This window comes from Triticum urartu, chromosome 4A (assembly GCF_056163025.1).
Source record: "Triticum urartu cultivar PI428250 chromosome 4A, HENAU_Tu73, whole genome shotgun sequence".
Lineage (NCBI taxonomy): Eukaryota > Viridiplantae > Streptophyta > Magnoliopsida > Poales > Poaceae > Triticum > Triticum urartu.
Genome location: NC_141876.1, coordinates 548,864,451 through 548,880,373, shown reverse-complemented (window position 1 = coordinate 548,880,373; position 15,923 = coordinate 548,864,451). Strand labels below are relative to the sequence as shown.

At 44.0% G+C, this 15,923-nt stretch overlaps 2 protein-coding genes across 2 annotated transcripts; both read left to right on the top strand.

Annotated features, from left to right (window-relative positions):
* Positions 1-9,114: 9,114 nt before the first annotated feature.
* LOC147976544 (uncharacterized) lies at positions 9,115-12,163 on the top strand. Its single transcript, XM_087520898.1, has 11 exons — positions 9,115-9,177; positions 9,715-9,951; positions 10,091-10,402; positions 10,850-10,957; positions 11,053-11,094; positions 11,182-11,280; positions 11,362-11,454; positions 11,565-11,678; positions 11,777-11,809; positions 11,892-11,942; positions 12,025-12,163. Exons 1-11 carry the CDS (start codon positions 9,115-9,117, stop codon positions 12,124-12,126), a joined length of 1,254 nt encoding a protein of 417 aa, XP_087377024.1. The 3' UTR covers positions 12,127-12,163.
* Positions 12,164-13,591: 1,428 nt separating this feature from the next.
* LOC147976543 (uncharacterized) lies at positions 13,592-14,991 on the top strand. Its single transcript, XM_087520897.1, has 4 exons — positions 13,592-13,654; positions 13,774-13,920; positions 14,472-14,621; positions 14,695-14,991. Exons 1-4 carry the CDS (start codon positions 13,592-13,594, stop codon positions 14,989-14,991), a joined length of 657 nt encoding a protein of 218 aa, XP_087377023.1.
* Positions 14,992-15,923: the final 932 nt, after the last annotated feature.

Sequence of the window (15,923 nt, the reverse complement as noted above, 5' to 3'; positions counted from 1 at the left end):
ACAAATAGAATTGTCATGCTTGTGTATCATAATTTGCCATGTTCTACAGTGAACATTGCCGTGCAATGTAAAATAGAAAAATTGTCATGCAACAACAATTAATTGATGTGCGTTCAATCGGGGCCTCACGTATCAGAGGGTGCCAGATTTTAACCCTAAGAATTTGATGTCAGATTTATATTGAAATCCCAGATAAAATCGGCTGCGCATGCGATATGCATTTTGTCGGCAATTTGATACAAGAATGCTAATCCCTGTTTCACGGACGAGAGTGCCTTAGCCCGCAACTCTCAAGTTGGATTTTCGATCGAACATGAACACACGTTCCCATAGGTTGGTCTTTTAGATGTTGTAACATAAAAATAACCAAATTCTGAGTCGGCCAAGGTACAATTGTTTCGCAATCCGTAGGAGTGGCCTATAAACTATTACGGGTTAGTTTTTGCCTGTCTATAAAGAATAGGTTTTTGTAGCCACTGATAGCCATATATCTCAACGAGAGGTTTCCCATGGTTTCTCTAATACGGTTTTGATTCCTGCTCTATCATGTGTGCACACGCTGACTAAGGGGATGGCTTGCGCGTATAACTAGCAGTGTGTGATCTAAGTTTTATTGCATTCCGTTCTCCGGTGCTGGTGGCGGCACAATTCTCTTCCGCGACGAGTCGGGAGGGTCTGGAGAGGCGTGCATCAATGATCTCCTGCAAACATATGGGCCCCGATGAGAAAGGACTTTGATGATCTCATGTGTGAAAAGTTGTAGATGTGGCAAAGCAAGAAGTCAACTAGTCAAGTGTATGCTCATTGCTGGAGTTCAAATGAGCAATCCTTTCATGCTAAGCACGTTACGGTCATATGAATGCGGCCTAGAGTCCAATGAAGGAGATTAGATTTAGGACTTTAGAGGATAATATGTCCATGATTTGGAGCTTCTGCTTAGTGTATTGGAAGAAGGTGATAAAGGGAGGTTCATCGCTCTTTCAAAATGATGGCATGATAATCGAACCATATGATGGTCTGTCGGCCCCGAAGTTGATTGGTCGGAATCATATCACTATTTTGGATCCAAATTGCAAGATCTCCATGTGCAAGATTGAAAGAACATGCGGTGCCCCCATGTTTGGTTTTGGTAATTGATGACAATCTCTATGGACTAATGGTTTCCTTGAGTTAGATTTGAAGGTTTTGTCCATAGGCTTTTCTTGGAGTGCATGTGTTGATTTCAAGGAGAGTTTGTATCGACCAAGGTGTTATTCAAGGAATTATCCAAAGATTGGTCATGTGAGAGTTGAGCTTATTGCAAGCATGTCTTGAAGAAGAAGATTGTGTGATCATTCATGTCTACCTTCAAGACATCATTCAAATGAAGAGAATTGAAAAGGTTCAAGGTTGATCAAGACTAAGTCAAGAGTGAATCAAGTTGATCAACTCACAAAGCGCAGAAGATGTACCGAGAGGGATCAAGTGATCCCATGGTATGGTAAGAATTGTCAATTACGCTTTGTGTACTAACCCATGGTCTTCGTGAGAGTTCTTTGTGGGGTTAGATTGCGGTGTGCAAGTTCAAGTGGAGCATCACGAAGAGATCAAATGCTTGAAGCTTGCCATCCTTTGTGGTGATAATGGACTTGTGAAGATGTGCGGAAGAGTGGCTCACCCATAGTGGAGTATGGGGAGCAATCAACTAGTCTTCATCGAGTCAACACAATCAAGAAAGGTGGTCCAACTTGAGGGAGTCAAGATTGTCATCATCTAGCTCAAGTGGACCATGTGCAAGGCAAAGGTTTGCCCTTGATAGGTTTTCTATTTTACCGGTCTCATGATGGTAGTTGGGAGACCGGGTTATAGGATCGATTGCCGTACTATCAAGGGGGGCTCTCGATGAGTAGCTTGATCGTATCGTTCGTAGAGAGCTCAAACCATTGCATCCTTGCATCATCTTTCTTGGTTCTTGTTTGGTTCTCTTTGTGAGTCTTAGAGCTTATGGTCATCTTGATGACAAGCTTGAGTTCATCGAAAACGGAGTTCGCATGCATCTTCTATGATGTTTTCTTTGTTGGAGGTTTTGCCGGTTCTTCTCGGTTGGAGGTTTCACTCCTCTATTTGTTGGCATACCTCCCCTGCCTCTTCTTACTATATCCAGCCGCAGTTTTAATGCTACTCGTCGTCTTGTTTCCAACTGTTGGGGAACGTAGTAATTTCAAAAAATTTCCTACGCACACGCAAGATCATGGTGATGCATAGCAATGAGAGGGGAGAGTATGATCTACGTACCCTAGTAGATCGACAACGGAAGCGTTAACTTGGTTGATGTAGTCGTACGTCTTCACGGCCCGACCGATCAAGCACCGAAACTACGGCACCTCCGAGTTCTAGCACACGTTCAACTCGATGACGATCCCCGGACTCCGATCCAGCAAAGTGTCGGGGAAGAGTTCCGTCAGCACGACGGCGTGGTGATGATCTTGATGTACTACCGTCGCAGGGCTTCGCCTAAGCACCGCTACAATATTATCGAGGACTATGGTGGAAGGGGGCACCGCACACGGCTAAGAATATGATCACGTGGATCAACTTGTGTCTTTGGGGTGCCTCTTGCCTCCGTATATAAAGGATCCAAGGGGGGGGGTGCGGCCGGCCCTAGTAGGAGGCGCGCAGGAGGAGTCCTACTCCTACCGGGAGTAGGACTCCCCTCCCTTTCCTTGTCCAAGTAGGAGAGGGGGAAGGAGAGAAGGAAAAGGGGGGGCGCCGCCCCTCCCTCCTTGTCCAATTCGGACTTAGGGGGAGAGGGGGCGTGCGGCCTACCCTGGCAGCCCCTCCTCTTCTCCACTTTAGGCCCATGAGGCCCATTAACCCCCGGGGGGGTTCCGGTAACCCCCCGGTGCTCCGGTTTTATCCGAAACTTCCCCGGAACACTTCCGGTGTCCGAATATAGCCGCCCAATATATCAATCTTTATATCTCGACCATTTCGAGACTCCTCGTCATGTCCGTGATCACATCCGGGACTCCGAACTAACTTCGGTACATCAAAACTCATAAACTCATAATATAACTGTCATCAAAACCTTAAGCGTGCGGACCCTACGGGTTCGAGAACAATGTAGACATGACCGAGACACGTCTCCAGTCAATAACCAATAGCGGAACCTAGATGCTCATATTGGCTCCTACATATTCTACGAAGATCTTTTATCGGTCAGACCGCATAACAACATACGTTGTTCCCTTTGTCATCGGTATGTTACTTGCCCGAGATTCGATCGTCGGTATCCCATACCTAGTTCAATCTCGTTACTGGCAAGTCTCTTTACTCGTTCCGTAATACATCATCTCACAACTAACTCATTAGTTGCAATGCTTGCAAGGCTTATGTGATGTGTATTACCGAGAGGGCCCAGAGATACCTCTCCGACAATCGGAGTGACAAATCCTAATCTCGAAATACGCCAACCCAACATGTACCTTTGGAGACACCTGTAGAGCACCTTTATAATCACCCATTTACGTTGTGACGTTTGGTAGCACACAAAGTGTTCCTCCGGCAAACGGGAGTTGCATAATCTCATAGTCATAGGAACATGTATAAGTTATGAAGAAAGCAATGGCAACATACTAAATGATCGGGTGCTAAGCTAATGGAATGGGTCATGTCAATCAGATCATTCATCTAATGATGTGATCCTGTTAATCAAATGACAACTCTTTGTCCATGGTTAGGAAACATAACCATCTTTGATTAACAAGCTAGTCTAGTAGAGGCATACTAGTGACACTCTGTTTGTCTATGTATTCGCACATGTATTATGTTTCCGGTTAATACAATCCTAGCATGAATAATAAACTTTTATCATGATATATAAGGAAATAAATAATAACTTTATTATTGCCTCTAGGGCATATTTCCTTCAGTCTCCCACTTGCACTAGAGTCAATAATCTAGATTACACAGTAATGATTCTAACACCCATGGAGCCTATTGTTGATCATGTTTTGCTCGTGGAAGAGGCTTAGTCAACGGGTCTGCTACATTCAGATCCATATGTATCTTGCAAATCTCTATGTCCCCCACCTGGACTAGATCCCGGATGGAATTGAAGCGTCTCTTGATGTGCTTGGTTCTCTTGTGAAATCTGGATTCCTTTGCCAAGGCAATTGCACCAGTATTGTCACAAAAGATTTTCATTGGACCCGATGCACTAGGTATGACACCTAGATCGGATATGAACTCCTTCATCCAGACTCCTTCATTCGCTGCTTCCGAAGCAACTATGTATTCCGCTTCACACGTAGATCCTGCCACGACGCTCTGTTTAGAACTGCACCAACTGACAGCTCCACCATTTAATGTAAACACGTATCCGGTTTGTGATTTAGAATCGTCCGGATCAGTGTCAAAGCTTGCATCAACGTAACCGTTTACGATGAGCTCTTTGTCACCTCCATATACGAGAAACATATCCTTAGTCCTTTTCAGGTACTTCAGGATGTTCTTGACCGCTGTCCAGTGATCCACTCCTGGATTACTTTGGTACCTCCCTGCTAGACTTATAGCAAGGCACACATCAGGTCTGGTACACAACATTGCATACATGATAGGGCCTATGGCTGACGCATAGGGAACATCTTTCATTTTCTCTCTATCTTCTGCAGTGGTCGGGCATTGAGTCCGACTCAACTTCACACCTTGTAACACAGGCAAGAATCCTTTCTTTGCTTGATCCATTTTGAACTTCTTCAAAATCTTGTCAAGGTATGTGCTTTGTGAAAGTCCAATTAAGCGTCTTGATCTATCTCTATAGATCTTTATGCCTAATATGTAAGCAGCTTCACCGAGGTCTTTCATTGAAAAACTCTTATTCAAGTATCCCTTTATGCTATCCGTAAATTCTATATCATTTCCAATCAGTAATATGTCATCCACATATAATATCAGAAATGCTACAGAGCTCCCACTCACTTTCTTGTAAATACATGCTTCTCCAAAGGTCTGTATAAAACCAAATGCTTTGATCACACTATCAAAGCGTTTATTCCAACTCCGAGAGGCTTGCACTGTTGGAAATATGCCCTAGAGGCAATAATAAATTAGTTATTATTATATTTCCTTGTTCATGATAATCTTTTATTATCCATGCCAGAATTGTATTGATAGGAAACTCAGATACATGTGTGGATACATAGACAACACCATGTCCCTAGTAAGCCTCTAGTTGACTAGCTCGTTAATCAATAGATGGTTACGGTTTCCTAACCATGGACATTGGATGTCATTGATAACGGGATCACATCATTAGGAGAATGATGTGATGGACAAAGACCCAATCCTAAGCCTAGCACAAGATCATGTAGTTCGTATGCTAAAGCTTTTCTAATGTCAAGTATCATTTCCTTAGACCATGAGATTGTGCAACTCCCGAATACCGTAGGAATGCTTTGGGTGTGCCAAACGTCACAACGTAACTGGGTGGCTATAAAGGTACACTACAGGTATCTTCGAAAGTGTCTGTTGGGTTGGCACGAATCGAGACTGGGATTTGTCACTCCGTGTAAACGGAGAGGTATCTCTGGGCCCACTCGGTAGGACATCATCATGATGTGCACAATGTGATCAAGGAGTTGATCATGGGATGATGTGTTATGAAACGAGTAAAGAGACTTGCCGGTAACGAGATTGAACAAGGTATCGGGATACCGACGATCGAATCTCGGGCAAGTATCGTACCGCTAGACAAAGGGAATTGTATACGGGATTGATTAAGTCCTTGACATCGTGGTTCATCCGATGAGATCATCATGGAACATGTGGGAGCCAACATGGGTATCCAGATCCCCCTGTTGGTTATTGACCGGAGAGTCATCTCGGTCATGTCTGCATGTCTCCTGAACCCGTAGGGTCTACACACTTAAGGTTCGGTGACACTAGGGTTATAGAGATATTAGTATGCGGTAACCCGAAAGTTGTTCGGAGTCCTGGATGAGATCCCGGACGTCACGAGGAGTTCCGGAATGGTCCAGAGGTAAATATTTATATATGGGAAGTGCTATTTCGGCCATCGGGACAAGTTTCGGGGTCACCGGTATTGTACCAGGACCACCGGAAGGGTCCCGGGGGTCCACCGGGTGGGGCCACCTGCCCCCGGGGGCCACATGGGCTGTAGGGGGGTGCGCCTTGGCCTATATGGGCCAAGGGCACCAGCCCCAAGAGGCCCATGCGCCAAGAGAAGAGGGAAAGGAAGAGTCCTAAAGGGGGAAGGCACCTCCTAGGTGCCTTGGGGAGGAGGGACTCCTCCCTGGCCGCACCCTTCCTCGGAGGAAGGGCCAAAGGCTGCGCCCCCCTCTCCCTTGGCCCTATATATAGTGGGGGAAAGGGAGGGCAGCAACACCTAAGCCCTGGCGCCTCCCTCTCCCTCCCATGACACATCTCCCTCCTCCCGCAGCGCTTGACGAAGCCCTGTTGGAATCCCGCTACTTCCACCATCACGCCGTCGTGCTGCTGGATCTCCATCAACCTCTCCTTCCCCCTTGCTGGATCAAGAAGGAGGAGACGTTGCTGCTCCGTACGTGTGTTGAACGCGGAGGTGCCGTCCGTTCGGTGCTAGGATCATCGGTGATTTGGATCACGACGAGTACGACTCCATCAACCCCGTTCTCTTGAACGCTTCCGCACGCAATCTACAAGGGTATGTAGATCCACTCCTCCCTCGTTGCTAGATGACTCCATAGATTGATCTTGGTGATGCGTAGAAAATTTTGAATTTATGCTACGTTCTCCAACAGTGGTATCAGAGCTAGGTCTATGCGTAGTTTCTATGCACGAGTAGAACACAAAGTAGTTGTGGGCGTTGATTTTGTTCAATATGCTTACCGTTACTAGTCCAATCTTGATTCGGTGGCATTGTGGGATGAAGCGGCCCGGACCAACCTTACACGTACTCTTACGTGAGACTGGCTCCACCGACTGACATGCACTAGTTGCATAAGGTGGCTGGCGGGTGTCTGTCTCTCCCACTTTAGTCGGATCGGATTCGATGAAAAGGGTCCTTATGAAGGGTAAATAGCAATTGGCATATCACATTGTGGTTTTGCGTAGGTAAGAAACGTTCTTGCTAGAAACCCATAGCAGCCACGTAAAACATGCAAACAACAATTAGAGGACGTCTAACTTGTTTTTGCAGGGTATGCTATGTGATGTGATATGGCCAAAAGGATGTGATGAATGATATATGTGATGTATGAGATTGATCATGTTCTTGTAATAGGAATCACGACTTGCATGTCGATGAGTATGACAACCGGCAGGAGCCATAGGAGTTGTTTTAATTTATTTATGACCTGCGTGTCAACATAAACGTCATGTAATTACTTTACTTTATTGCTAACCGTTAGCTATAGTAGTAGAAGTAATAGTTGGCGAGGAAACTTCATGGAGACACGATGATGGAGATCATGATGATGGAGATCATGGTGTCATGCCGGTGACGATGATGATCATGGAGCCCCGAAGATGAAGATCAAAAGGAGCAATATGATATTGGCCATATCATGTCACTATTTGATTGCATGTGATGTTTATCATGTTTATACATCTTATTTGCTTAGAACGACGGTAGTAAATAAGATGATCCCTCACTAAAATTTCAAGAAGGTGTTCCCCCTAACTGTGCACCGTTGCGAAAGTTCGTCGTTTCGAAGCACCACGTGATGATCGGGTGTTAGATTCTAACGTTCACATACAACGGGTGTAAGACAGGATTACACACACGAAACACTTAGGTTGACTTGATGAGCCTAGCATGTACAGACATGGCCTCGGAACACAAGAGACCGAAAGGTCGAGCATGAGTCGTATGGCAGATACGATCAACATGAAGATGTTCACCGATGATGACCAGTCCGTCTCACGTGATGATCGGACACGGCCTAGTTGACTCGGATCATGTAATCACTTAGATGACTAGAGGGATGTCTATCTGAGTGGGAGTTCACAAGTTGAACTTAATTATCCTGAACATAGTCAAAAGGTCTTCGCAAATTATGTTGTAGCTCGCGCTTCAGTTCTACTGTTTAGTTATGTTCCTAGAGAAAATTTAGTTGAAAGTTGATAGTAGCAATTATGCGGACTAGGTCCGTAAACTGAGGATTGTCCTCATTGCTTCATAGAAGGCTTATGTCCTTAATGCACCGCTCAGTGTGCTGAACCTCGAACGTTGTCTATGGATGTTGCGAACATCTGACATACACATTTTTGATGACTACATGATAGTTCAGTGCGTAATGCTAAATGGTTTAGAATTGAGGCACCAAAGACGTTTTTGAAACATCGCAGAACATATGAGATGTTCCAAGGACTGAAATTGGGATTTCAGGCTCGTGCCCACGTCAAGAGGTATAAGACCTCCGACAATTTTCTTAGCCTGCAAACTAAGGGAGAAAAGCTCAATTGTTGAACTTGTGCTCAGATTGTCTGAGTACAACAATCGCTTGAATCGAGTGGGAGTTGATCTTCCAGATGAAATAGTGATGGTTCTCCGAAGTCATTACCACCAAGCTGCTTGAGCTTCGTGATGAACTATAATATATCAGGGACATATATGATGATCCTTGAGATATTCGCGATGTTTGACACCACAAAAGTAGATATCAAGAAGGAGCATCAATTGTTGATGGTTGGTGAAACCACTAGTTTCAAGAAGGGCAAGGGCAAAAAGGGATGCTTCATGAAACGACAAATCAGCTGCTGCTCTAGTGAAGAAACCCAAGGTTGAACCCAAGCCCGAGACTAAGTGCTTCTGTAATAAGGGGAACAGTCACTGAAGCAAAACCACCCTAGATACTTGGTAGATGAGAAGGCTGGCAAGGTCGACAGAAGTATGTTGGATATGCATTATAATGTGTACTTTACTAGTACTCCTAGTAGCACTAGGGTATTAGATACCGGTTCGGTTGCTAAGTGTTAGTAGGTGGCAACTCCTAAAGTTTTGAAATCATGACAACTGCAGTAGACCAGACCACACATGGCAACAGCTGTAGTTGTCCAAAAAATGACAATCTGGAACTTTGACCTGAAATGGCAACTGCAGTTGAGCAAACATGACAACTGTAGTTGTCCGACATGGCAACTGCACTTAAACGAACATGGACGAGGGTCCGGCCCATGGCAACTGCGGGGCGCGCGGTAAAGTGTCACGTGGGGCGTGCAGGACCACGAGATACGAGGCCTGATGTATCGTGCGTGTGGGCGTTATCTATTTCGTCCACACGCACACGTGTAAGAGGGACTGGAAGGAAAAAAAGAGGCGTGTGGGCGTTAATTGTTTTGTCCACACATAGACATGTAGGCTGGTCTTCTTAGACATCACACAGAACGTATGGGCAGATTTCTTAACGGCCACACGTGTGGCAGTTATCGACGTCCTTCTTTTATATCTGTTTTTAAGACACGTTTTCAGTTTGGAAGGTACTCCATACTTTACAGTGCCAGGACCGCAGAGACGGGACTCTCCCGGCCATGGCCGATTAGGTTAGGGTTTCGACGGTTGCCGCCGCCGCATCGCGTAAAGGGGCCGGGGTGCTCGAGCACGAGGCGAGGGCGCCGTCGGTGTGCGTCCCGAAAAGGCGGCCGCGGGCACGGGCTCGAGCGGAGAGATGCCGCACGAGCATGAGCACCCTGCAGCAGAGGACATCCCCGAATCTGACCCCGACGAGTGTGTAGTTTGTCAAGAAAGCAGAGTTGCACATACAAGATATACATGAAGCGAAACTTTTGATCCAAGAGCTGAATCGATCGGGCGTGGGAGAGGACATCAGCGATGAGGAGTTCCTTGCTTACTTTGACCAGCTGGCTCCCGGGCCTCCGTGGGTTGATCTTAGAGCTGGGCTGACAGAAGAGGATCTCGTTCAGCAATACGTCGACCATGCACTGTGCCGCTTCCGATATTACAAATACAAGGTTCAGTCCACAGTTCCATCTTCACATGCCATGCATTATATTGGCAGAATTTACTTGCCCAATGCCTGCATTTGCTGGATTATTTAACCTCGTGTTTGCATTTAATTTGATCTTCTATGTGTCATCTCATTGTCTGTAGTTGTCACAGCCCAAGGAAGAGCCGCATGGTGATAACCTTCCTGAGGAAGAAGAGGACGGTAAGGAAGAAAGGGAATATTTAGCTACATTGACAGAGAAGCAACTTCTATTCCTTGAGGAAGACGACGCTACATCGGAAGAGGATGATAACCTTATGGATAAAACTGAGGATGATTGTAGTATGGAGTTTCTTGAGGAGAAGGGATTTTTCATCAGCTTTGAAGAAGATGGAACACTCGATTGGTTTTTCTACCCTGCTTACTGCGAATGTGCTTCCCTGAGTGACTATCAACGCCTAGTCCTAAAAAATTATGTGAGTGATCTTCAATTTATAATTGTGGTCAATTGTACTGACACAACTGTCTGGCAATCGCACACATTATGCAGTCTCCAAAACTACCATTCTTGTTTGGAAAGAAGCCGAAAAAATGTAGCAGGACTAAATATAGTGCCAACAGATAAAATCTTTCACCTTGTTCCTTAGTGCTCATTACCTTCGTTTTTTTATCAAACGGCTCACTGATCGACTCTTTGACTGTGCCTAATGATTTCTTTTTTTGTTTTTCTAAGCAACTGAATTGTATTTTCTAATAAATACTAGCCACTTATTCATTCTTTTTTATCATATATGGTTAAACTTTGTTTTTTCTTTGCAGCTGCAAGCCTTTAGTTCAATCAAATCTTGCTTAGGTTATGTATTGCCTGTCGTTCTAAAAATTGCTAAGCAATCGATTTTCTCTCTCTGTCCTTTTCAATGTAGGGTGGTACCGAGTACAACATGTGGAGTGACTACCATAGCTACCTTCATAGCTATGATATTGAACGGGAGTATCTCAAGTACTGCGAGGAATTATCCAAGCGACTGAAGGTATGCATCAGAGATCATGTTAAGGAAATTGTCTAATTTTGTTCAATGCTTTCAAATTTCTTTGGACTTACAACTTTCTTTTTCTCCGGCAACAGTGGATGGAAGATTATGTCGATATTTGCCGCTCATCCGTCAAAGTAAGTATGGCCTTACAAAATTCTTGGAATGACACTGCTAATTATTTGTATATCTTTTAACACCCTCGTAACTTTGTTGTTGTTCAGTGGGGTAAAATATCTTCCCGAGGAGCATTTCAAGCAATTAAGATTGCTGCTACTAGCTTTCCCAAGATCACTCCTACTTTAGCTTACAATGGCTTTGATGCAGGATCTCTCACACACATGAATTTAATGTAGCTTACAATGGCCTATATTGTATCTGACAGTTGCATTCACTTGATTTAGGAGTATAAAGAGCGCATTTGCTATTATCATACTTGGTTTAAGGAATATGATCGTTTATACTTTGAGATTTGGCGGCGGGTCACAAAGGGAACGGTTAGTGTGTTATGCGCAACTAAGCAACTACTCAATGATGGTTCATGGTTTTCGAATACACTGTATATGCTTAGCAATGCATGACTTTTCCCTTGAATAATGTTCAACAGAGTTTCAGAAAGGCTATGGAGGACGTTTGTAAGATGAACAAGTTTCCGGTACGACAAGGTTTAATGCAAACTGCGCTGGACCATGAGTACACCATGACGTTGATGGAAGAGGACGTACGTTAGCTGTTTTTATTAATAGATAATTTGCACTTGTAACTTAATATTCTTTTCTGTGCATATATGCTTATCTCTTTTCATCTTCCTGGCTTCAGTTCCATACCTGCACGGCAGCCATTCGCCCTGGAGTAAGTAGCGTCTTTTGTATGTGACATGCAGGTGTAATTCATTGAAATATTTCCTTCTGATGTATGGTCTGCTTGCCTTCAGGTTAAAGAGGATAAAGCTAAGGAGTTGATTGCAGACGGAGTTAAAAAGCTGGTACTGTAATTTGTGAATTCACCTCTGCGTTATTCATGCTTTTGAAAGATGATTTCCCTAGTGAAATTCTTCTCCTTTTCAGGTTAATATGCCCAAGTCCTATGAGGATTATATCAGAAAAAAGATAGAGATCGCACGCATTATTGGAATCCTTCCTTCCGAGAAGACTGTGGCAACAGTATAATGAAGATTCTGAAGAATGAGATAATTGGCAAACAAGCATCGTTTATAAGATTATGAAACTGAACCATCCATTGTCATGTTGCACTGTGCTTCCCACATGTTGTTGTTGTGTGTAGAAATAGCAGTGACCTGTAAGATACTGTAATAGATCATTTATGCTGTCTGAGAGCAATTTTAGCAGTACTACTTGACATATACACCCTCCGTTCCAAAATGTGCATAGACATGCTGCATAATGTATCCTAATTATTTTTGCAACATTGTTTGTTTTCAATTCTTGCAATGATCTGTATCGACTTGTAGTTAGTAAACTAAATGTTATTCAAAGAAACACAGTTTTTGGCAAAGCATGGGGCGTTGGCTAGGGTTGTAACTCTTAATTAGCATATAGTTTTTGCGGTTACACAATTTTTTAGCGTACAGTACATTGTTTGCAATTTTTAAGCTATGTTAAAATGGTGGATAGAAGTGACTTCTGCTCCAACTACACCCATCTAACAGCTCTGTCGGACGGTTGCTTGGATGTAACATACGAGCCCCTCATGTTAGTTTTGCTGTATGCTAAGAATAAATGCCATCGAAAATGTCACTCCAAATGGAAGATACTCGGCCTGCTCTGCTAGCTTATGAGATCCAGTTCGCTGCATGGATTGAGCAGCCCGGGATTGCACACGTGTCGAGAACAAAGCTTGAGGGAAAGGTACGGTTCTACATCTGGCTATTGCTGCAGAATAGAAATTGGACCGCGGACAGGCTGCAGGCTAGAGGATGGCCACACAATGCCTGCTGTCGGTTGTGTGATCAGGAGCCCGAAACCGCGGAACATATCACGCTGCGATGCAGCTATGCGAGAGAGGTCTGCTACCTATTCCAGGGTACAAGTGATAGGATTTACAACGTGGTGCACTCTGCAAACTCAGTTTCAGATTAGTGGAACAGGCTCTATATGCATCGCGGTGCGCAATCCAAGGCCACGGAGGAAACATCCCTCTCGGCATACATTGCTTGGCATCTTTGAAAGGAATGGAACAGAAGGGTCACTGAGAATGCTGAGATGGCGTCAAGAGCCTTGGTGAATCTCATTCAGGATGATATCAAAATGCGAGCTATTTACTCAAAACCACTACATTATGGGCTAGGGTAACAGATCGGTACCACATTTGAGGCACTTCACAAAAAACCACCAACAATGGGTCTAATCTGTAACGCGGAGCACTGACGCTGCGTTTTAGCCCAGAAAACAGCGAATCCGACAGGTGGGTCCCGCCTGTCGGGCTGACGTGGCGCGTGTTGACGGACGCTGTTAGACGGCGAGAGACGACCATTTCGGCGCGCCCGTCTAAGTGGCCCGCACCGGTCGGTGTTCGAACCAGACCAGCCAGTTCATCACTCTCGCTCTCCTCTCTCTCGACCCCGACCACCGCCGGCGCCGCCACTGTCGACTCGCCGCCTTTCGCCGCTCCGCCATGGTTTCTTGGAGCGACCAGTCCTCGAGCTCTTCTTCGGACGGCGAAGAAGTCACTAGCCAGGTATGCGTGTTCGCCTCTCGCCTCCCCCACGGATTAGGGTTCATCCCGCTAGGGTTAGGGTTCATCATTTGGGGATTTTTAACCAGGTCGCTGATTTGTGCAATTTGTGTGCTGGTTAGCTTCCTAGGACTATCTCTTGCTATGAATGGAGTGGCATTGCTCACGATCTGTCGTCTCGTTGTCTGCATCAAGAACCGTGCGTCAAGCTTGTTGCATTTGAATCTGTGGACACAGGCAGACATTTTCTTGCGTGTGCTCAGGAGAAGGTATGTTGGTTAGTAGTGTAAGTAGATTAGCTTAGTTAGTTTATGCTCCATTCACTTGTCAGTACTCCAATTTTGTGTATCAAAGATTTGTTCCTGGATAGATGTTGCTTCAGTTGATGTAATAGTTGTTTCTGCCCATAATCTATATAATCTATGCATATACAATCTTATAGATGGATATAATGTAGCCCATGAAGATGTAATAGTTGTTGCCCATAATCTATGCATATACAATCTTATAGATGGAAAAAAATTATATATGCTGTTATAATTGTTTCTGCCCAGAATTTGTGCATACAATTTTGAGAATATATCTATTAATTAATGATGTAATATTTGATTTAGGCACCAATTGATGCATACAATATAATTCAGTGGATATAACTAAACTAAAATTCAGTGGATAGAATTAAACTAAATTTCAGTGGATAGAACAAAAACTACAGATTGTGCACATTTGGGTGGAAAGAAACTACAATTTCATACAGTATTATATAATTTGTGCACATTTCATATAATTTCTTATTGAGAACATATTTATTTAATTGTAGGCAGAACTAAAGTGCAACTATCTCGAGTGGATAGACCCAGAGTGGTCAGTGGCTATGCAGTTCACCCTCACTGAATTGTGGAGCATGTATAACAAAGAAATCGATGACAGGCTGAAACAAAATGTTGAGCTTGGTGAAAGAAATTTCAAAGTAGTTGGAGAAAAGAGGAAGATGGAGGAAGATCTGAGGTTTTTCAAACCGGACTTTGCTAAAATGGTTGAAGGAGGATGCTATCACAGAGTTGGGCAATGCTAGGTTGGCTCTAAGTGATCTCAAAGAGGAGATGGAGAAGAAGAAGCTGGCAGACCATGGTTGTACCAATCTTCATCAGGTACTTAGGGCAAAGGCAGAGAAAGAGAGGGACCAACTAGTGGTAGAGAGAGACCAAGTTGTGACAGAGAGGGACCAACTGAAACAAGAGAAGAAAAAACTGGAGTACATGATTGCAGATCTGCTCAAACAGAAACATGGGTACAAGGACAAGATCAAGAAGTTGAAGGACATATGTGATGATTTTTAAGTATGTATTGTGGTGTGGTTTAGGGTAGCACTGCAGTTGATATGAATGTGCTCTTATGCACTTCCAAAGCTGTAATGCTTTATGTATCTTTATGTCCAAGACTTGTGTTGTGTACTCCCAAGAACTAATTAATGTCCTACTTATTATCAATGTATCTTTGGATCAATGTCCTACTTATTAATGTATTTTGTTTGTATGAAATGAAATGTTTGTAGTTGTTTTGCCATAATATTTGCACAAAACATATATTCTAAATGTTTGTGGTTGTTTTGCCATAATATTTGCACAGAATATATATTCTAAATGTTTGTGGTTGTTTTGCCATAATATTTGCACAGAACATATATTCTAAATGTTTGCACAGAATTTGAACAACAGGAGATAAACATAGATAACTTCAAAGTGCCATACATAGGTTTAACAAACTTAGGTTCTGAGTGCCATACATAGGTTCATAATGTCAAAAATAAAGTGATGTAATGCCTGATTTAGCACACATGCACTTGCATACAGACTTCAAATTTGAGCATTTAATAGTTCCCACTAGCATAAAAGTACCCCTCCATCCTCTTGCTCATGTACTTTGCCCTCTTTGGCCTACTGCCTGCAGGCTGGCTAGTAGAAGCTTCTGCAGAACTTCTTGGAGGCTTGAACCTTTTTGCACCCCTTCCAGCAGCAGTGGAAGATCTTGCACCTCTCCCAGCAGTAGGAGAAGAACTAGCACCCCTTCCAGGAGTAGTAGCATACTTTGCTCCTCTTCCAGCAACAGCAGATGAACTAGCACCCCTTCCGGTAGCAGGAGATGAGGCTGCACCCCTTCCAGCAGCACTAGTAGTCTTTGCACCTCTTGCAGCAGCAGGAGAGGAGTTTATAGTAGATGATGATGGTGCACCCCTAGCACTTCCAGTAGCTGATGAAGCTGCACCATGGTG

Bases quoted from the DNA above. Each gene is read 5' to 3' on its own strand.
- LOC147976544 (XM_087520898.1), top strand. From the start codon at position 9,115: ATGGCAACTGCACTTAAACGAACATGGACGAGGGTCCGGCCCATGGCA. The intron at 10,958-11,052 runs GTATGCATCAGA...CTCCGGCAACAG, and splicing joins AATTATCCAAGCGACTGAAG to TGGATGGAAGATTATGTCGA. The intron at 11,810-11,891 runs GTAAGTAGCGTC...GCTTGCCTTCAG, and splicing joins CGGCAGCCATTCGCCCTGGA to GTTAAAGAGGATAAAGCTAA.
- LOC147976543 (XM_087520897.1), top strand. From the start codon at position 13,592: ATGGTTTCTTGGAGCGACCAGTCCTCGAGCTCTTCTTCGGACGGCGAA. The intron at 13,921-14,471 runs GTATGTTGGTTA...ATTTAATTGTAG, and splicing joins TTGCGTGTGCTCAGGAGAAG to GCAGAACTAAAGTGCAACTA. The intron at 14,622-14,694 runs GTAGTTGGAGAA...AAATGGTTGAAG, and splicing joins TTGGTGAAAGAAATTTCAAA to GAGGATGCTATCACAGAGTT.